At 49.1% G+C, this 22465-nt stretch overlaps 2 protein-coding genes across 4 annotated transcripts in view; one reads left to right on the top strand and one right to left on the bottom strand.

Annotated features, from left to right (window-relative positions):
• Positions 1–594: 594 nt before the first annotated feature.
• On the bottom strand, positions 595–21881 carry GINS4 (GINS complex subunit 4). Of its 2 annotated transcripts, none has more exons than XM_063931772.1 (8): positions 21797–21881; positions 18892–19005; positions 4128–4214; positions 3911–4024; positions 3680–3777; positions 3320–3408; positions 3140–3230; positions 595–1029 (listed from the first exon to the last, which is right to left on the bottom strand). In XM_063931772.1, the coding sequence occupies exons 2-8, from the start codon at positions 18982–18984 to the stop codon at positions 933–935; spliced, it is 669 nt and encodes a 222-aa protein (XP_063787842.1). In that variant the 5' UTR covers positions 18985–19005; positions 21797–21881; the 3' UTR covers positions 595–932. The 2 variants fall into 2 exon arrangements, with proteins under 2 accessions (XP_063787842.1, XP_063787841.1); XM_063931771.1 differs by lacking the exon at positions 21797–21881 and adding an exon at positions 21557–21644.
• The window catches only part of CHMP7 (charged multivesicular body protein 7), an 83728-nt gene continuing 82900 nt past the window's right edge, over positions 21638–22465 (top strand). The window contains exons 1-2 of one of the 2 annotated variants that reach the window (XM_063931770.1): positions 21638–21728; positions 22191–22418. The gene's annotated coding sequence lies outside the window, so the exon portion shown is untranslated. Of the gene's footprint in view, positions 21729–21959; positions 22419–22465 lie in introns of those variants that run through there. The other variant, XM_063931769.1, reaches the window with a different exon arrangement.

Raw genomic sequence — 22465 nt, forward strand, 5'->3', positions numbered from 1 at the left:
CCCACATTAAATTGCAATAAGCTGGGTGACCAGATCCATGTTGAAATTGAAATATAAAGCTTCTGGTTACTTTACACTTATTCATATCTCTTATGTGTTTTAAGTCACTTTGGGGTACATTTACTAAGCAGTGATAAGAGCGGAGAAGTGAGCCAGTGGAGATATTTCCCCATCAACCAATCAGCAGCTCTGTATCATTTTATAGTATGTAAATTATAGATGTTACTTCACTGCTGATTGGTTGCCGTGGGCAACTTCTCCACTGGCTAACTTCTCTGCTCTTATCACTGCTTAGTAAATGTACCCCTTTGACTCTAGATTACTCTGGCCATAATGCTCACTTTATGTCATGTAACAAGACTTGGTCACTGTGCTTCAAGCCTCTAAAAGGGTTGCTTCTTTGGTGGACCATTTTAAAGGGGATAAATGTGAAAATCTCACCCCCATTCTGTATATAATACATTGCTAGACACACTGTTATATTCCCTGTAACCCTGCACACATAATGTTCACTAAGGCAGATGCATCCTTATAGCAGACAAAGTGTGACTGACACATCATGCCGAGAAAGGTAGATCCACAACAACTGGGTGATATCTTTCATTGGCAAATTTATACACAAAATAAATATTGAGGTCGGTCTTTATAATCCTCACAACTCTATTACCTAAATGCATACAGTCTCCAATATGCTTTCCTCATAGAGAATAATGTCCCAAATCCCAGTGTTCAAGCCAGCGTTACTGGTGGCAGATATACGGTTCAGAAGAAGACAATCCTCACATTCTATTTGCTGTAGAATGAGCATCAGAGAATAGAACAGGAATGTTCAGCTTTTCTTGGATCCGAGCGTCAATCACTTATACAACATCTGCCTCACACTGGCTAAACCTGGTATTGCAATGAGCAGTGCACAGCAGATTTTGGTGGTATCAGAGGAGTTTCACTGCACCCGAGGCCACGAGAGGAGCTATTGTGCGATACCGAATAAGATGCTGTGACCCAACTTCCATGTCTATGGCGTATTCGCTGTTGGAAGACAGAAAGTGTTATGAGTGATTCATTGTAACCTCAGTGACTGAAAGTCATCTGTCCCTTTCATGTGGTGTATGATGATATAATGGTGCACTTAAGTGTGATGAAAACAAAACACACAAGATACTAGTGAAACTTCAAATTATTTAGAATAACCAACTACTGTAACGTTTACGTGAAATATTTGAAAACAGAAGTTAAGTGGGAAGATGTGTGGAGAAGTGGACTAGTGGAGCCAACAGCAACCAGCTTCTACCTAACATTTTATAGGATATAATTAAGAAATGATACCTCAAAGCTGATTGGTTGAGATGGGCAACAACTCCACTAACAAACTCCATGTTTGTAAGTAAAAAAAAAAAAAAAAAAGATTTACATTTGGGTGGGGTGTGTTCAAATGGAACTCTAAATTGCAGTGTAAAATAAAGCTAACATTTGTGGGGTACATGCAAAAGCAGCCAGTATTTACCCTGCACAGAAACAATATAAATGTATAATTTATGTATTCTTAATCTAATTTTGTTTGAGGTCAATATTTCTCTTGTTAACACTAAGGGGTCTATTCAATTGGTGTCGGATCCTCTCTGTCGGAGAGGATCCGTCACTGCGCTATTCAATTTCCGGGCATTTCTAACAGGTTTAGCCCATTTTCGACAATGCCGATATGACTTTTTTTTAAAGTCGAATCGGCATCGTCGAAAACGGGCCAAAAACCTGTCGAAAATGCCCACAAAGTGCTGTTTTTCCGACTTGTCGAATCAATTGAATAGATCCCTATATATCTACCGTATCAATGTATTTTATTTTTTATTGTGGTGTTATGCCTTTTTACGTTTGTGATGATTAAACTAACATTAAATCAATACTTGCACGCTTTCTGCTTTTTCCTGGTGTCACTAACACTGTGCTTTTTGGGGACTAACAGATTCCTAGTGATTTCTCTATACTCATCATTAGGAACATGTGCTGTTTTATACTGTTTATAGTTTATGGCAAGAACTTGTGAACCCATTTACACTAAAACTACACTCCTCCATGGTGGATAAGGAAACACAAGTTAAGGCTTCCCTCATTGTTATTCCCATTACTAAATACACAAAGCTATGATAAAACATGCAAACTCTTGTATTTCCTAAGCCAGGGGTTCCCAAACGCGGTCATCAAGGCACCCCAACGGCCCAGGTCTTCGGTATATCCATACTTGGCCACAGCCGACTTAGTTAACACCTCAGTCAATTTGATTTAACCATCTGTGCCGAGCCATTGATATACCTAAAACCTGGACCATTGGGGTGCCTTGATGACCGCGTTTGGGAACCTCTGTCCTAAGCCAAGTCCTATTACATATGTCTAGAACAGAGGTTCTCAAACACGGTCCTCAAGGCACCCTGGCGGTCCAGGTTTTAGGCATATCCATGGCTCAGCACAGATGATTAGATCAAATTGACTGAAATGCTAATTATGTCACCTGTGCCCAAGCATGGATATACTTAAAACCTGGACTGTTGGGGTGCCTTGAGGACCGCGTTTGAGAACCTCTGGTCTAGAATATACTACATTTGCTCTGTATGATTTCCTATAGCAAACATGCAGACTTATTAGGAGGGTACTCACTAGAACTTTGCTCAGCCTTCTTCTATGAAAGTTAAAGAAAACTACCATACGTACTTCCAAAGAAAGGAAAAGATGTATAGCATTTTATATACATCTCAAACATTGTTATTATTATTTAGAAGTCTCTGTAATAGGAGAATTGGGGAGCCATTGCTGGCGTTTAAATGCCACAGCAATGGAAATTCACCCCCTTCACCGACAATTGAATCCCCCCCCCCCCCGTGATTATGATCACAAACACTGACAGACCAGTTTGAATAAAAGTGTGGGAAATGTAGGGCACCTTGCAGAGTCAATGTACAGTGATTCAGTGAAAGACGTGATTCGTGACGCATCAATCACTAAAACACTAGTTAATATTGAAAAATGTCACTTACAGTATATTCTCTTTACACATATGGAAGAAGCTTTCTGAGTGAACATAAATATGAGGAGTTCTGGAGATAGGAATCCAATCTATAACTACGGGGAGCCCCTTCTCCCCACTCACCTCTGCTCGTCGGTCTCTGGTTCCACCAGTATGTTCTCCTGCGCCTGTTTCACCTTTAGAAACACAAACGAGTCCAGGTTTGGTTTGGGGACTAGAAGAAAACGGCAGAAAGGTAGGTTATCTCCATCACAGGTGCTGACTATAGGTCACTCTCCCATCAGTTCCAAGTGATTATCTTACCACATTTCAGCATGTCCACAGTCTGTAGGTTTGGGGGCATATGTCGGAAGGCCACACTCTTCAGTAAGGTCTCTGTATTTGCCATATACCTGTGTTGACAAGAGAGGTACGTGTCACTGCCCCATCCTGTACATATATATCTAAAATAGATTTACTAAAACTTCTAAAAATAAAAAATGGTGGTGTTGCCCACAGCAACCAGATTCTAGCTATAAGTTCTCTATTGCATCCTAGAAAATGATAGGCAGAATCTAATTGGTTGAAATAGGCAACATCTTCATTTTTAGAAGCTTTAGTAAATCTCCACCCCGGTAATCTCTTCGGAGTACACTTTTGTAAGGATGTCAGTCAGTCACTCACTCCTTGGCAAAGGCAAACTCCTCCGGGGACAAGTGTGGCGGCTCTCCTTCCCCGCGCGTCTTCTCCTTCTCCAGGACATGTGGGAAAAATTTCTCAATCTGACAGGAGGGGACACAGAGAGAAAAGCTGGTGACAATACCAGACAAGAAAAACGGTGTAGAGGTGATTGCCAGTCTATGTACATAACATTGTGCAGAGTAGAAATAATGCTGTGAATACAATGCCGGATACCTTGAGCAAGCGACTGCGCAGATAGCTGCTGAGCATGAAGCGGATCCTCTCTATCTCCATGTGATGGAAACTGATCTTGAGATCCCCCTGCCGGGCTCGCTGCAAGTTTTGCTCCTGGAGGAATGAGAGTGCAATTAGGGCTTGATACGAGAGACATCATATATAAATAGGTAGTCAGCCAATGACTGGTAAGTCAGTAACTCAGGAGATAAGTTACCATATGATTCAGCTGCTCCATCACACACTCCACAATCTCAGATTTACTCTCCAAGAGCTCAGGAGCAAACTTTTCATTAAGCCATGCCTGCGGAGGGAGGCAAATTGACGGTGTGGTTAGTTTTACTGGTCCACCTCATAAAACACTTTACATACATCAAGTATAAGGAAACTTTCCAATTCTTCTGTAACTACAAGTACCAGCATGCACTGCAATTAAGAGCAATAGATTGCCTGAGGTTCATATAGATATATTCTTGTAATTGAGTGCCACCTCTGACCCAAATATACAGAGCATCTCCTGTCCTAGTGCTACCTCAGCATCAGATGCGTGCCAAAGGCCCACAGCACAGGACAGTGGTCTGCTAAAATGGCTTAAGGCGTCACTTCTAAGAAGAATGTAAATAGAGCGTCCAACAACAGTGACGGAATCACCAGATATAACCTAAAATGTATTACCTTGAGAGTACACATATATAACAAATCTCTCTAAAGTAAAGGCCCGTATTCACGGGCAGGTGTGGGGAGAGATGTGTGCTGAGCGAACCGCTCAGCACAGCGCAATATGTGCTGAGCGTGTGAGGGAGGGGGGGACGCTCATTTCACCCAGCGGGTGAAATGAGCGATGTGCTAGATTGAGGCCAGTCTAGCACCAGCAATAGCGACGCGCGGGGCCGCGCATCGCTATCGCTGTGTGGTGTACACACGGACAGATCATGCTTAAAATCTAAGCAATCTAGTCAGATTGCTTAGATTATCGCTCATCGAGTACCCCCATTAAGACTCCTATTTGTAACATTGTAAATACAGATAGTGATTGGAGTGTGGCTTGTGATTGTATCGTCATGTCTTAATGGGGGATATTCAATTGTTTGAAAGGTCAGTTGGGTGTCTTTTTCCTGTCTATTAGACACCCAAACTGGATTTTCAAACAATTGAATATCCCCCATAGAGTCTAATGTGGTTTCACCGATTCCCCTGTGGTTTCGCTCTAATTATCATACAAAAGGAAAAAACAAACAAAAAAACAGTGAGTTCTAATCAGCAACAATGGCTGCATAATCTCAGCTGTGTAATCTCATTTATACGCAATTTATAAGCGTATCTGGACAAAACAACCAAAAACAGAGTTTCTAAAAACAGGAGCTGAAATAACATATTTGTTTTTTGTATTAGAGATCTCAGTATTAAACAGCTTTATAGCAATTGTGCGCATCTCATGCATATATGCTTGTGATTTCTGGTACAAAATTATGTTTCTCTTACATAAAGTGAGATAAATTAAACAGCATTGATTTCTTATTTTTACAGTTCAACTTTATGCACCATCACCACGTTACCTCTATGGGTTGGGTATAAAATACCACCGGTCGGGATGCTGGCGGTCACATAAGCTTCCGCAGCATCCAGACAGTGAGGATCCAGCCACTGGACAGGGGTAAGAATTTGGGTGTGGTTCACAGCATCGACCACACTTTAGGTCGACAGTATCTAGGTCTACAGTAACTAAGTCGACACCCAAAATAGGTCGACACACGCATTAGGTCGACATGACAAAAGGTCGACATGAGTTTTTTTGACAAAAAAATTGGTGACGTTTTCTTCGTAGAGTGACTGGGAACCCCAATTAGTGCACAGTGTTTGCTCGCCATACTTCGGGGCAATGTGCCTCGCTCTGCTACCGCTGCGCTCGGCACAGGTTACCGTTCCCAATTGTAATGCACGTGGATCGTAAAGTATGAAAAAGTAAAATAATAGCAAAAAAATAAGAATTTACTTACCGATAATTCTATTTCTCATAGTCCGCAGTGGATGCTGGGACTCCGTCAGGACCATGGGGAATAGCGGGCTCCGCAGGAGACAGGGCACATCTAAATAAAGCTTTTAGGATCACATGGTGCGTACTGGCTCCTCCCCCTATGACCCTCCTCCAAGCCTCAGTTAGGTACTGTGCCCGGACGAGCGTACACAATAAGGAAGGATCTTGAATCCCGGGTAAGACTCATACCAGCCACACCAATCACACCGTACAACTTGTGATCTGAACCCAGTTAACAGTATGATAACAAAAAACGAAGTAGCCTCTGAAAAGATGGCTCACAACAATAGTAATAACCCGATCTTTGTAACAATAACTATGTACAAGTATTGCAGACAATCCGCACTTGGGATGGGCGCCCAGCATCCACTACGGACTATGAGAAATAGAATTATCGGTAAGTAAATTCTTATTTTCTCTAACGTCCTAGTGGATGCTGGGACTCCGTCAGGACCATGGGGATTATACCAAAGCTCCCAAACGGGCGGGAGAGTGCGGATGACTCTGCAGCACCGAATGAGAGAACTCCAGGTCCTCCTTAGCCAGAGTATCAAATTTGTAAAATTTTACAAACGTGTTCTCCCCTGACCACGTAGCTGCTCGGCAAAGTTGTAATGCCGAGACCCCTCGGGCAGCCGCCCAAGATGAGCCCACTTTCCTTGTGGAGTGGGCCTTTACAGATTTAGGCTGTGGCAGGCCTGCCACAGAATGTGCAAGTTGGATTGTGCTACAGATCCAACGTGCAATCGTCTGTTTAGACGCAGGAGCACCCATCTTGTTGGGTGCATACAACATAAACAACGAGTCAGATTTTCTGACTCCAGCTGTCCTTGAAATATATATTTTTAATGCTCTGACAACGTCCAGTAACTTGGAGTCCTCCAAGTCGCTAGTAGCCGCAGGCACCACAATAGGCTGGTTCAAGTGAAAAGCCGAAACTACCTTAGGGAGAAAATGAGGACGTGTCCGCAGTTCTGCCCTGTCCGAATGGAAAATCAGATATGGGCTTTTGTATGATAAAGCCGCCAACTCTGAAACTCTCCTGGCTGAAGCCAGGGCCAATAGCATGGTTACCTTCCATGTAAGGTATTTTAAATCTACCGATTTTAGAGGCTCAAACCAATGAGATTTGAGAAAATTCAAAACTACGTTCAAATCCCACGGTGCCACTGGAGGCACTATTGGGGGTTGTATATGTAGTACACCTTTGACAAAAGTTTGTACTTCAGGCACTGATGCCAATTCCTTCTGGAAGAAGATTGATAAGGCCGAAATTTGAACTTTAATGGACCCCAATTTTAGGCCCATAGACAATCCTGCTTGCAGGAAATGTAAGAATCGACCCAATTGAAATTCTTCCGTTGGAGCCTTCTTGGCCTCACACCACGCAACATATTTTCGCCAAATGCGGTGATAATGTTGTACAGTCACTTCCTTTCTAGCCTTAATCAAGGTAGGAATAACTTCCTCTGGAATGCCCTTTTCTTTTAGAATCCGGCGTTCAACCGCCATGCCGTCAAACGCAGACGCGGTAAGTCTTGGAACATACAAGGTCCCTGCTGAAGCAGATCCCTTCTTAGAGGTAGAGGCCATGGATCCTCCGTGAGCATCTCTTGAAGTTCCGGATACCAAGTTCTTCTTGGCCAGTCCGGAGCCACCAGTATTGTTCTTACTCCTCTTTTCCGTATAATTCTCAGTACCTTTGGTATGAGAGGCAGAGGAGGGAACACATACACTGACTGGTACACCCACGGTGTTACCAGAGCGTCCACAGCTATTGCCTGAGGGTCTCTTGACCTGGCGCAATATCTGTCCAATTTTTTGTTGAGGCGAGACGCCATCATGTCCACCTTTGGTCTTTCCCAACGGTTCACAATCATGTGGAAGACTTCTGGATGAAGTCCCCACTCTCCCGGGTGAAGGTCGTGTCTGCTGAGGAAGTCTGCTTCCCAGTTGTCCACTCCCGGGATGAACACTGCTGACAGTGCTATGACATGATTCTCCGCCCAGCGCAGAATCCTTGCAGCTTCTGTCATTGCTCTTCTGCTTCTCGTGCCGCCTTGTCGGTTTACGTGGGCGACTGCCGTGATGTTGTCCGACTGGATCAACACCGGCTGACCCTGAAGCAGCGATTTTGCCAGGCTTAGAGCATTGTAGATCGCTCTTAGCTCCAGTATATTTATGTGAAGGGACGTCTCCAGGTTTGACCACACGCCCTGGAAGTTTCTTCCCTGTGTGACTGCTCCCCAGCCTCGTAGGCTGGCATCCGTAGTCACCAGGACCCAGTCCTGTATGCCGAATCTGCGGCCCTCTAACAGATGGGCACTCTGCAACCACCACAGGAGAGACAACCTTGTTCTTGGTGACAGTGTTATCCGCTGATGCATGTGCAGATGCGATCCGGACCATTTGTCCAGCAGATCCCACTGAAATGTCCGTGCATGGAATCTGCCGAATGGAATCGCTTCGTAAGAAGCCACCATCTTTCCCAGGACTCTTGTGCATTGATGTACTGACACAGTTCCTGGTTTTAGGAGGTTCCTGACAAGTTCGGATAACTCCCTTGCTTTCTCCTCCGGGAGAAACACCTTTTTCTGAACCGTGTCCAGAATCATTCCCAGGAACAGCAGACGAGTTGTCGGGGTCAATTGAGATTTTGGAAGATTCAGAATCCACCCGTGTTGCTGAAGCACTACCTGGGTTAGTGCTACACCGACTTCCAGCTGTTCTCTGGACTTTGCCCTTATCAGGAGATCGTCCAAGTAAGGGATAATTAATACGCCTTTTCTTCGTAGAAGAACCATCATTTCGGTCATTACCTTGGTAAAGACCCGAGGGGCCGTGGACAAACCAAACGGCAGCGTTTGAAACTGATAATGACAGTCTTGTATCACGAACCTGAGATACCCTTGGTGTGAGGGGTAAATTGGGACATGCAGATAAGCATCCTTTATGTCCAGGGACACCATGAAGTCCCCTTCTTCCAGATTCGCTATCACTGCTCTGAGTGACTCCATCTTGAACTTGAATTTCTGTATGTACAGGTTCAAGGATTTCAGGTTTAGAATAGGTCTTACCGAACCGTCCGGCTTCGGTACCACAAATAGTGTGGAATAATACCCCTTTCCCTGTTGTAGGAGGGGTACCTTGACTATCACCTGCTGAGAATACAGCTTGTGAATGGCTTCCAAAACCGACGTCCTTTCTGAGGGAGACGTTGGTAAAGCAGACTTTAGGAACCGGCGAGGGGGAGACCTTTCGAACTCCAACATGTAACCCTGAGATATTATCTGCAGGATCCACGGGTCCACTTGTGAGCGAGCCCACTGATTGCTGAAAATCTTGAGTCGACCCCCTACCGCTCCTGAGTCCGCTTGTAAAGCCCCAGCGTCATGCTGATGGCTTTGTAGAACCCGGGGCGGGCTTCTGGTCCTGGGCAGGGGCTGCTTGCTGCCCTCTCTTACCCTTTCCTCTGCCTCGCGGCAGATAAGACTGTCCTTTTGGTCGCTTGTTTTTATAGGAGCGAAAGGACTGCGGCTGAAAAGACGGTGTCTTTTTCTGTTGGGAGGGGGTCTGAGGTAAAAAAGTGGATTTGCCGGCAGTTGCCGTGGCCACCAGGTCCGAAAGACCGACCCCAAATAATTCCTCTCCTTTATATGGCAATACTTCCATATGCCTTTTGGAATCCGCATCACCTGACCACTGTCGCGTCCATAAACTTCTTCTGGCAGATATGGACATCGCGCTTACTCTTGATGCTAGAGTACAAATATCCCTCTGAGCATCTCGCATATAAAGAAAAGCATCCTTTAATTGCTCTAGAGTCAATAAAATACTGTCCCTATCCAGGGTATCAATATTTTCAGTCAGAGAATCCAACCACACTACCCCAGCACTGCACATCCAGGCTGAGGCTACTGCCGGTCGCAGTATAACACCAGTATGTGTGTATATACTCTTCAGTGTAGTTTCCAGCCTCCTATCTGCTGGATCCTTGAGGGCGGCCGTATCAGGAGACGGCAACGCCACTTGCTTTGATAAACGTGTGAGCGCCTTATCCACCCTAGGGGGTGTTTCCCAGCGCGCCCTAACCTCTGGTGGGAAAGGGTATAATGCCAATAACTTCTTGGAAATTAGCAGTTTTCTATCTGGGTTAACCCACGCTTCGTCACACACGTCATTCAATTCCTCTGATTCTGGAAAAGCTACAGGTAGTTTTTTCACCCCCCACATAATACCCCTTTTTGAGGTACCAGCAGTATCAGAGATCTGCAAAGCCTCCTTCATTGCCGTGATCATATAACGTGTGGCCCTATTGGAAAATACGTTTGTTTCTTCACCGTCGACACTAGATTCATCTGTGTCGGTACCCGTGTCGACTGACTGAGGTAAGGGACGTTTTACAGCCCCTGACGGTGTCTGAGACGCCTGAGCCGGTACTAACTGGTTTTCCGGCCGTCTCATTTCGTCAACTGACTTTTGTAATGTGCTAACATTATCACGTAATTCCATAACTAAAGCCATCCATTCCGGTGTCGACTCCCTAGGGGGTGACATCACCATTACCGGCAATTGCTCTGCCTCCACACCAACATCGTCCTCATACATGTCGACACACACGTACCGCCACACAGCAGCCACACAGGGAATGCTCTAATCGAAGACAGGACCCTCTTAGCCCTTTGGGGAGACAGAGGGAGAGTTTGCCAGCACACACCAAAAGCGCTATAAATGTATATAAACAACCCTAGAAGGTGTTGTTTTTGATATAAGCGCTTTTAATATATCAATATCGCCAAATTATGCCCCCCTTCTCTTTGTTACCCTGTTTCTGTAGTGCAGTGCAGGGGAGAGTCCTGGGAGCCTTCCTCACCAGCGGAGCTGAGCAGGAAAATGGCGCTGAGTGCTGAGGAGAATAAGCTCCGCCCCTTTTTCGGCGGGCTTTTCTCCCGGGTTTTAAGAAAACTGGCCTGGGTTAAATACATACATATAGCCTTAATGGCTATATGTGATGTATTTATTTTGCCACTAAAGGTATTTAATATTGCTGCCCAGGGCGCCCCCAGCAGCGCCCTGCACCCTCCGTGACTGAATCAGTGAGACGTGTAGCAACAATGGCGCACAGCTGCAGTGCTGTGCGCTACCTTCATGAAGACTGAGGAGTCTTCTGCCGCCTGCTTTCCGGACCTCCGTCTTCAGCGTCTGTAAAGGGGATCGGCGGCGCGGCTCCGGGACGAACCCCAGGAGGACCTGTGTTCCGACTCCCTCTGGAGCTAAGTGTCCAGTAGCCTAAGACTCCAATCCATCCTGCACGCAGGTGAGTTGGAAATCTCTCCCCTAAGTCCCTCGATGCAGTGATCCTGTTGCCAGCAGGATTCACTGAGATTTAAACCTAAAAAAACTTTTTCTAAGCAGCTCTTTAGGAGAGCCACCTAGATTGCACCCTTCTCGGACGGGCACAAAAACCTAACTGAGGCTTGGAGGAGGGTCATAGGGGGAGGAGCCAGTACGCACCATGTGATCCTAAAAGCTTTATTTAGATGTGCCCTGTCTCCTGCGGAGCCCGCTATTCCCCATGGTCCTGACGGAGTCCCAGCATCCACTAGGACGTTAGAGAAACTCATGTTGACCTTTTGTAATGTCGACCTAGTACATGTCAACTGGGTCCATGTCGACATAGAAACCATGTCGACCTAATGCATGTCGACCTGGAGATCGGATACCAAGAACTTTACCCCACTCCTGTCCCCTACCCTAACCCTTGGGGGTGTCGGCTAGGGCTAATCAATAGGGGGTGGCGGCATCGGCTACCCCTAACCCTTCCCCCAGACCCTAGCCTCAATACTCACCTTTGTCATTCCAGCGGTTGGGGTTCTGGTGCCGGTCTCCTGGTGTCAGGATTCAGGCATCGGTCACATCCAGTCCGCCGAGATGCCGAACACATCCCATCCCTATGATACAAAACATCCTACAGCTCTTACTAACATGTACTAATGTGTAGTTGTTCTAATGTCTCCATTGTACCACGTAGGTCATCGCTGCTCATGTGGCATGGCAAATCAGGATTTTGGTACTTACCGATAAATCCCTTTCTCCGATTCCACAGGGGCCACTGGAGTGTAGTTACAATGGAGATAGTAGGTGGTATTGGTAGCTGGCACTTTAAAAATTCTCACACTGTGGCTAGCTCCTCCCCTACTATCTCCCCTCCAAGCCAGTCTACGTTAAACTGTGCCCGAGGAGAGCTGTAATAAACAAACCGTAAGGTAGAGGAGGTTAGCGACGCCCTGTAAACCAGGCGAACACAAACTAAACCTGGAACAGAACCTGACAAAAACCAGGCTAGCCTGAACCCAACAAGCAGTCATATGGTGATCTGCAATCGTTAATCAAACAAAAATCAGGAGAAACAGCGCTGGGCGGGCGTCCAGTGGCCCCTGTGGAATCGGAGAAAGGGATTTATCGGTAAGTACCAAAATCCTGATTTCTCCTTCATCCACTAGGGGCCACTGGAGTGTAGTTACAATGGGGACGTCCCAGAGCTCCCAAAAAACGGGTGGGAAAGCGCTGAGAGTCCTGTAAAAACTGCTCGGCCAAACAGTGATGCAGAGGCCGTAAAAGTGTCAAACTTGTAGAATTTGACAAAACGAATGTCGGTTTGACCAAGTAGCCGCCCGACAAAATATTCATGGAGACCCCGCGGGCGGCTGCCCACGAAGTCTTACAATGCGCGTAAAGCGCGCTGAAATGGAAAACGGAGGCTCCCTAGTAACCGCCAAGAAGACTGTCTGATGATCAGATGTATCCAACTGTCCAGCATATGCTGGGACCCCGGCTATTTAGTACGGGAGCATCGTCCAGAGCAAAGAAGAAAAACACTTCATCGAATAGCCTGAGACCTCTGTAGAGAGAGTTGACGAGCCCTGACAACATTCAGAGAGGATTGAAAACCACTAGTGTCAGATTTATATGAAAAATGGACATCCTCTCTGGAAGAAACGACCGCTGAGGCCGAAGCACAGCCCGGGGAGTTGCCAATAGAGTACTCCCTGAACAAGAGGCCGAACTTACGGCCGCTAGGCTAATATCATTTGGAAGAAAAGCGAAAAAGGCAGAGACCTAAAATTCCGGTCAGTGTGGTTTGAAGCACAGCGGAGCAAAAAACCTCCCAGAGAAACCAAAGATGAATGGTAACTGGAAGAAGGGGGAAAAACCCCTTTTATCTTCATTATGTCCCATAAAGTTTTCCCAAAGTGGCAAAAGCGAGAAGAGGTAATAGACTTCTGAAATCGGAGCCCAGTAGGCCTAACCGAACTAGGGAACTCCTCCCTTCTGAGGTCTCGTGAACAGTCACACGGGTAACCGAAACCAGTGTAAAATTGAACAAGGAGAAAAAAGGAGCCTGTTGAAGTAGACAGTCCAGTCGAGGTAGGAGCCAAGGCTCCTCTACTGACAACAGGCGTATCTGTATCTTCAAGTCATGCGTGGCCCAACCAGCGCCACCGAGAGGACTAGCACGCATAATCCCCTCCTGTGTTACTGAACATGAAGTAGAAATAGAAAAGGAGGCAGGATAGAATAACCAGAAAACTCCCCGGAGCCCTGAGGGCCTCCACGGCTACTGCCGTCCGAGAGTAATAAAGGGTTAAAGAGTCAGTCAGAACGCCCTGAGGTCGATCCGAAATCTCCGCCCACAGCGGACCAGCTGACAAAACTCCGGGGCATGTTCCCTCACCCAGGAGTCTGACCTGGTGGCTTGATCTGGAAACAAGATTGTTGTCCCCCGCTCCGAGAGGAATGGAGGCGACCACTCATTGCGTCGCAACTTGACTGAAGAAATAGAGTCTCTGGTGCCGAGGAATGAAAAATCCTCTGACGGACCGTGTTGAGAAACGTCTATGCGGAGCATAAATTGGATCTGTGTCGAATCAGAAGCTCGTGGATCCTCCGGATATTCAGAAGCCACCTAATGTACAGAGTGGGATAGTAGCAGTAAATTGTCCCATTAGGGAACCAACGTCACCCACTGCCCTTGAAAAAGAGTTATTCTGTTATCTTCCTAAACTCTGTGGGAGCGGAAGAGAGAAGAGTAAAGGACTTACAGTGAAAATGAGAATCCTGTTAAGGGGGAATCTGAGAAAAGCCTGTCCAACGGAAATCAGTAAACAGGCATCTCTGAAGACAAGGGACACGTAAAACTCCCTTTCTTGTTTAAACTAGCAATCACAGACTAAAAGGATTGTAAGGCCAGAATAGGCCTGTCCGAGCCACTTGGCTTCGGAACGTGAAAAGAAAACAAAGGCCTGAGAACTGTCCTAATTCAAATGATATGTGAAAAACAGGAATCAACACCCTTTGCGGTTAGAAACCTATGGAGCGCAGCCTGCAGTATAACTCTCTTGTCATCGTAAATCAGCCGACCCATGCCGAGGGACTCCTGAGACGGTTGTAACCGCCCAAGCCTTCTCCCATCGACCTGCGCCTACCCTGGGACCCTGCAGGTGGTAGAAAAGTCTGTGTAATGGGTGTATAGGATGACAGAAAATCAGACTGGACCGAGGATGTTGAACCTCTGCTTCAGCCTTTTTACCCTGAGAACCCCTGGCGACGAAGATATCACCCGTGTGGAGTCAAAAGCCTGAAAGGGCACGGAAAAATCTAAAGGGAAGAACCGTAAAGGTCTGTCTTGGAGCTGGGGCAGTAGTAGGAGAAATCAAAGTGGACCTACCTCCATTGGTTCAAGAAATCCTGCAGAAAGTTCCTTCCCCAGAACCATCTGCCCCGTAGGATTTCATGTTTACCTGTCACTGTCGCAGCCCCAGAGGTCGTCGGGTTAAGACAGCCCAAGCGAAGATGCAGGGTCCGAGTCTGTAGACGTGGAGACCTCCAAGGAACATAAAGCAGAATCGTGATTCTGACCTGTACCAAAGTATCAATTGATCCTGATGCGAAGCATCCTGTAACCTAGAGGACAATTGTTCCCCAACCTACCTGCTCCGGACACGGTAGAACCATGCTGCCGCATATGTCGATGGATCCCTGAGCAAGGTTGCCTCAGAAAAACGGCGGCTTGATGGACCGGCGATACACCGAGGTGTATACCCTAGAGAGGTTCTGATACCATCTCCTGCCATCTGCGGGGAAAAGATAGGAAAACAAACCTTGTTTGATACCCGATATTGTGTATTCGTGTCTGTCGGCCGCCTACCGGAGCCTGCCCAGCTCATCCGAAACTGGACCAGTCGCTGTCATTTTCGTCAATGGCGTGGAACCCTGATGGACTTGACGTGTCCTCCTCCTTTACCTGCAGTATCAGATGAACTGCTGTATTATGTACCTGTATATTCTGAGACACTGGTTCAGATCCACAGAAAACAGACATCAGTAATGCATGGAATGTTAGCAAAGTTTCTATTTGGAAAGGTGTGTTTGGTCCCGCTGTGATTTGATCCTGTGACCTTGGAAACCAAAGTCCAAGGGCTTACCTGATGAGCTATTGTCTGGTTAATAGTGACATTACCTGCATCATTGATCAAACAGGGGTGTGCAGGTGCGTGGAGGGCGAAGCAGATGGCTCCGCCGCATACTTCACACCTAAGAGGGAATTCTTCGACTATCCCAGGAGAGACAAACGAAAGGAGAAAAGGTGGGTTAAATAAACAGAGCCCTACGTAAGGTCTGCACTATAATGTGTAGTGACCGATACGATTAAAATAAACTTTCTGGAGCAGTGGAGACCTGAACCAGTAACGCTGCGCTGTGGGACAGGAGTCTTAGCCCTAGGCTATAGGAGTTCTCCTTAAAGTTTTGTTTGGATTCAAACCCCTGTTCAGATACCCGCTACTAGCGTACTGAGCCGCAGCGCTATTTGTCTGATGCCTTACACGCATTCCACAATTACAAATAGCATTAGTAACTAGTGACACCAAGGAATAATAAAGGGAAGGCAACACCCCGCCCTGTATTTAGTGTACCGCTAATTAAGGTGCACCAGATGTTTCTCGGAGGTTCCGCTGGCTTTTCAAAATGGTGACCAGCCTGTGAGAAAGATGGGGGAAAATGTTATGTGCAAGATGTTATTAGAAAACATTGCGGAAGTTTTGTTTTATCCCCTATATCTGGTATTTTATGGATATATCTATATACATACCTACACGCACTTAAATATATATATCTATATATATACATGCACAAACATAACTATATATGTATATATACACACACACACACCGTAGGTAAATAAATACTGCACAGTAGATTCTTTTAATTATTATTGAGCTGAGTCCCAGCTACTGTAATAGAGCAGGTTCCCTGATTTGCAAGTAGGGAAATGCTGGGTAGAGGACTCTACTGCAGGAGGAATGTAGCTATATTTCAGCAGCCTGAAGTATCGAAAAGTTACAAACCCCAGAGACAGGGTCTGTTGCCTAGCGACAGGGAGACCTGGGAGCCCGCTGAGTAAAGCGGGTTATCTGTAAAGAAATCCTCCCTGCACAGCCAGGAGAGGAATGAGTCTTCAGTGTGAGACACACACTGGAGCGGCGTGCTGCAGCGGCGCGGGGAGCGGAGAGAGCCCGCCGTACAGAGCGGGAGTTAGCTCCGCCCCCCCTGCCTCGTGCAAAGGTATCCCCCGGCCGCCTTGCGGGCAAATATAACCCCCGGCCCTGCCGGGGAGAATGTATATTGTCATATATGCTGTGGCCGGGGAGCGGTGTGTAACCCCCCCGGCCACCTGTATGCAGCTGATTCTGAGCCCGCCGGACGGAGCGGGACTTAGCTCCGCCCCTCTGCTCCGGCGCCACTTTTAAATCTAAAATTCAGCTACTCCGGCGCCTGTATTACCCGGCTGAGCTGCGTTTGGGTAGTGTAAATGTATCACCCGGCTGCCTTCTGCTGCAGCCGGGGATAGAAGAGCGCTGAGCCCGCTTACAGAGCGGGCTGAAGCTCCGCCCCCCTCATAATGGCGCCAAGATTACACTATGTGTTTAAGATTTGAACCCAGACTTCAGTGGTACTGGTACTTTCTATGCTGTGGGTCCCTGAATTTACTAGATGAGCCACAGCTCCTTTCTGTACTCTGTTCAAACACTGTTGTTATACAGGACACACACAGTAAAAAACCATCACATTTAAGTGTAAAATCACACATCAGTCTGGAGGGGGGGAGATTGTACTCACCGCTCCGCCCCTCTCAGTGTCTCCCTCAGCCGGGGCCCATCCCTAGCCGCACGCAGCTGCGATGGGACCCCGCCGGCAGCTCCCACGGTGCAGACTGGCAGTGGCAGAGCTGCCAGTCTGTGATAGAAAAATAAAATAATAATAAAGAAAAAATAAAAATTTCTTCAGCTAAACCCAAGTGAACCAGCTACCTCGGGCACTAAACTAAGACTGGCTTGGAGGGGAGATAGTAGGGGAGGAGCTAGCCACAGTGTGAGAATTTTTAAAGTGCCAGCTACCAATACCACCTACTATCTCCATTGTAACTACACTCCAGTGGCCCCTAGTGGATGAAGGAGAAATATCAATTAATCTGTATTATTACCTACCCCCCCCCACACACACACACCTCCCCTTTCCCCCACATATTATCAAAGAAAAAAAAGGTTCCAAGTCTTAGCATATGGAAGCCCGCTGCTGAAATTCTATTTTTACTGCTGTATGGGCACGCATGTTGGCAGCGTCAACATTTCTGCTCGCAACCCACCGGACTGCGAGCAGAAATATGCAAAAAAAAATGTCCCGTCTGGGCGCCCAAACAAGACTTTTCACATCGCAGACAGCACTTTAGTCGGGTTTAGCTGTTTTGTGCTGTTAAACCTGGCAATTTTGGGCGTGATCAGCAAAGTAAAACAATGGGCGCCCAAACAATTGCAAGTGACAGGGAAAATGCAATTATGTTTGCTAATTAAAAAACTGAATCAACTCCTCTATTTACATTTGTTACACAGCTATTGTTCTCTGTCATCAGAAGTCTAAAGACCAGATATCTCTCATATTGTGTCAAATAAACAAGAGTAACCTCATTTATTGCGGTAGCATTCATGAGGGGGGTACTCACGGGGAGATGTGTGCTGAGCGATCTATCACAGAACGCTCAGCACACATCTCTACCCCCCGCTGAGCACAGAGCGCGATGTGTGCTGAGCGAGGAGGCCAATCTAGAACCGGCGATATCCGGAGTGATTCGTGCTTAATTTTTAAACAATCTAGTCATATTGCTTAGAAATTAAGCATACGTCTCTCCATGTGTACTCCCCTACAGTATAAAAACTTTGTAGGCCTTGTTGGGCTCCGATAGCATTTACATCAAGACAGCTAAAAGTTGCAAAACATTTTCTAAAGTACAGTTTGTTTGTGAAAAACATATTAGAATCCTAATAAAGAAAAACAGAATCCTGGTTGCAATGTTAGAACAATTAATGCCAACATGCCAACACAAGAACCAAAGTATTTCTTTTTGGATTAAAAAAAAGAAACAAAAAAATTCACATTTGATTTTGATTCACATTTTATCTGACTTGTTATGATAAGCAAAAAGTCATAATTTTGGAAAATACAATGTTTTGTGTTTTTTTGGGGGTGGGGGGGGAGAGACAAGGTATAATTTGCAAGATTATAAAAATAAATCTGATATTGAATTTGGTATGCGACCAGCACAACGGTCGGTAAAATGGCCTTGGCCTCAGCACAGGGGTGAGCATTGGCGGGATGAATGGAATTAATGCTCTACGATACCAGTGCACATCTAGTGAGTAACTAATATCGTAGATTCACTGGTTAACATAGGAAACTATCCTCAGTCACAAAATCATACTTTTCTGAAATATTAAAATTTCTTAAAAGCTCCTCCAACTTTGTTATTCACAAGTATTGGATGTTTTATCTGAAAATCAGATATCTAAAATGTCCTGCAGCAGAATCCCCCTGCACCGCACCTGCGTCTCACCTCTTCCAGTTTGCTGATGAGCTCCGCAGGAGTCAGGACCTCTTCACTCCCTGCGTCCGAGTCCTGATCGGAAACACCCATCTCCTCTTCCATGGCGCAGATCACTGCCTCTCCCTTGCAAAGACGTGTGTAAATATTACAGAGGTGATAAAACAAACTGACATAAAATCTGCCATTATTAAGAATTATTTATCATCTCTATCATTACTAAAGTCTGGGTAGATGCTAGATTCAAGTGGCCTAAGGGACCTTTTACGTCAGGGGGAGGAGCCATGGCACAAGGGGGAGGAGCTAGGCCAACAGGATAGTTCCTCTACTATCCACGCCACCAACTATTACCTTTAGTAACCCGGTGACGAGCTGGGGGCTGCGTGCGCGGCATGGGGCGCTGGGACGGCTGGTGGCTGCGCGCGCGTGGCATGGGGCGCTGGGACGGCTGGGGGATGCGCGCGCGTGGCATGGGGCGCTGGGGGATGCGCGCGCGTGGCATGGGGCGCTGGGACGGCTGGGGGCTGCGCGCGCGTGGCATGGGGGATGCGCGCGTGGCATGGGGCGCTGGGGGCTGCGCGCGCGCGTGGCATGGGGCGCTGCGCACGCGTGGCATGGGGCGCTGGGGGGATGCGCACGCGTGGCATGGGGCGCTGGGGGATGCGCGCGCGTGGCATGGGGCGCTGGCGGGATGCGCGCGCGTGGCAGGGGGCGCTGGGCGCGTGTGGCATGGGGCGCTGGGGGGATGCGCGCGCGTGGCATGGGGCGCTGGGGGGATGCGCACGCGTGGCATGGGGCGCTGGGGGATGCGCGCGCGCGTGGCATGGGGCGCTGGGGGCTATGCGCGCGCGTGGCATGGGGCGCTGGGGGCTATGCGCGCGCGTGGCATGGGGCGCTGGGGGCTATGCGCGCGCGTGGCATGGGGCGCTGGGGGCTATGCGCGCGCGTGGCATGGGGCGCTGGGGGCTATGCGCGCGCGTGGCATGGGGCGCTGGGGGCTATGCGCGCGCGTGGCATGGGGCGCTGGACGCGCGTGGCATGGGGCGCTGGGGGATGCGCGCGCGTGGCATGGGGCGCTGGGGGATGCGCGCGCGCGGCATGGGGCGCTGGGGGATGCGCGCGCGCGGCATGGGGCGCTGGGGGATGCGCGCGCGCGGCATGGGGCGCTGGGGGATGCGCGCGCGCGGCATGGGGCGCTGGGGGTTGCGCGCGCGCGGCATGGGGCGCAGGGACGGCTGGGGGCTGCGCGGCATGGGGCGCTGGGACGGCTGGGGGCTGCGCGCGCGGCATGGGGCGCTGGGGCGCTGGGGCGGCTGGGGGCTGCGCGCGCGGCATGGGACGGCTGGGGGGCTGCGCGCGCGGCTGGGGGGGCTGCGCGCGCGGCTGGGGGGGCTGCGCGCGCGGCTGGGGGGGCTGCGCGCGGCTGGGGGGGCTGCGCGCGGCATGGGGGGGCTGGGGGCTGCGCGCGGCATGGGACGGCTGGGGGCTGCGCGCGGCATGGGACGGCTGGGGGCTGCGCGCGGCATGGGACGGCTGGGGGCTGCGCGCGGCATGGGACGGCTGGGGGCTGCGCGCGGCATGGGACGGCTGGGGGCTGCGCGCGGCATGGGACGGCTGGGGGCTGCGCGCGGCATGGGACGGCTGGGGGCTGCGCGCGGCATGGGACGGCTGGGGGCTGCGCGCGGCATGGGACGGCTGGGGGCTGCGCGCGGCATGGGACGGCTGGGGGCTGCGCGCGGCATGGGACGGCTGGGGGCTGCGCGCGGCATGGGACGGCTGGGGGCTGCGCGCGGCATGGGACGGCTGGGGGCTGCGCGCGGCATGGGACGGCTGGGGGCTGCGCGCGGCATGGGACGGCTGGGGGCTGCGCGCGGCATGGGACGGCTGGGGGCTGCGCGCGGCATGGGACGGCTGGGGGCTGCGCGCGGCATGGGACGGCTGGGACGGCTGGGGGCTGCGCGGGATGGGGCACTGGGACGGCAGATACAGGGAGACAGTTGTAGCATACCTCCCAACATGACCCTCTCCAGGAGGGACACAATGCTCTGCTTCTGGACTTTTCTCTTAATTTATGATTACCGACAGAGCCGGCCTTAGGCATAGGCAAACTAGGCAGTTGCCTAGGGCATTTGGTATGCTTAGGGGCACCAGCAGCTTCTGCTGATTAAAATGATATGCGGCATGCCTATATTGTGTGTGTGACTGCGGCTGTATCTGCATACAAAATGCTACGTTGCAGTGTAGTCCTGGAAACCATTGTAATATAGCATTTCATATGCAGATACAGCCGCAGTCACACACATAATATAGGCATGCTGCATATCATTTTAATAAGCAGAAGCTGCATGTGCATCCTAGCCACATAGTAATGCAAATAAGATGCATTTTTATAAACAAAAGGCGCCCGACATTAGCAGAGCTACCAGCTGACTCATGCCATTGTCTCCTGCAGAACTAGCGGCGGTGCTAGGGGGCACCAGCCAAAATCTTGCCTAGGGCATCATATTGGTTAGGGCCGGCTCTGATTACCGACACCTGTATTGAACAGGTGAATAGATGAGAAAGGCGTTTCACCACAGGTGATGGCAATCATACATTGAGGGGGAAAGTGCAGGAGCAGAGCATTCTGTCCCTCCTGGAGAAGGTCATGTTGGGGGTATGATGTAGGGTCAGTCACCTGGCGTCACAGTCTCCCTGGCAGCAGCTTCCGGTCTCCTCTCCACAACACGCGCAGCTGCCGTGTTTATCTTTTCTAACTTTTTGCCGCCAAACTAGTCCGTGTCCGTGACGTCATTGGGAGGAAGGGCGGAGTCACACCGGTGACGCCTCATACATATTCATAAGGGGAGGTACGTGGTGCAGTATTTGTGTGGCGGTTACAAGGGAAACAGCTGAGCAGGCCGGGAGTGTATATTACCGGTCACCGTGTCCATCACGCCCGGAGCGCTCAGTGTGATCTGCACCGGCGACGCCGCATGACATCCGGCAGGGGGCAGGAGAGCGCCGCACGCTGTGCAATGGCGACGCTCTGCCCAACAGTCTCTATGGTCCTGCTGTCTGACGGAATCCGGGAAGTGCCAAACTGAAAGTAGAAGTTGTAACAATAATCCGGGGCAGGGGCCGGCGCTGCTGTGTGTGTCTGGCCCCTTCATGCTGCTGTGTATATATTACACTCTCTGCTGCTGTCACCCTCCTGTAGTGTCTACTCTCCGAGTCCCTGCTCTGTGCTGTCACTGAGGAATAATATGAAATAAGAATATATATTATGGGCAGCTGTTACTCTCCCCCCTCTGTCTCTCCTCTCCCCCCAGGTCTCTAACACAGGATTCTCCTACTGGGAACGCATATAGTAAATGCCTGTATTCATCATTGTCTCCTGGACTCACTAGAAGCCATCAGCTGGAATCATTATACAGGGACACGGGCACAGGGATCAGCACATCGCTGGCAGGACCGGCGCCCCTTGGGAATTCATGCAGCCCATGAGCCGGCCAGTGTTTTATTGCCCACTAATAAAGACCCCTGTTGCTGTTGCCCAGGTAAGGCCTCCTGCCCGCTGCATGCCTGTACTAGCACACCGCATGGC

This window comes from Pseudophryne corroboree, chromosome 6 (genome assembly GCF_028390025.1).
Source record: "Pseudophryne corroboree isolate aPseCor3 chromosome 6, aPseCor3.hap2, whole genome shotgun sequence".
In the NCBI taxonomy this organism is placed as follows: Eukaryota; Metazoa; Chordata; class Amphibia; order Anura; family Myobatrachidae; genus Pseudophryne; species Pseudophryne corroboree.

Excerpts from the sequence above, each read along its gene's own strand:
- GINS4 (XM_063931772.1), bottom strand. The coding sequence starts at position 18,984 with ATGGAAGAGGAGATGGGTGTTTCCGATCAGGACTCGGACGCAGGGAGT. Across the intron at positions 3,778-3,910 it reads TGCGCAGTCGCTTGCTCAAG|ATTGAGAAATTTTTCCCACA; the intron begins GTATCCGGCATT and ends CCCTCCTGTCAG. Across the intron at positions 1,030-3,139 it reads CCAGAGACCGACGAGCAGAG|CGAATACGCCATAGACATGG; the intron begins GTGAGTGGGGAG and ends GTCTTCCAACAG.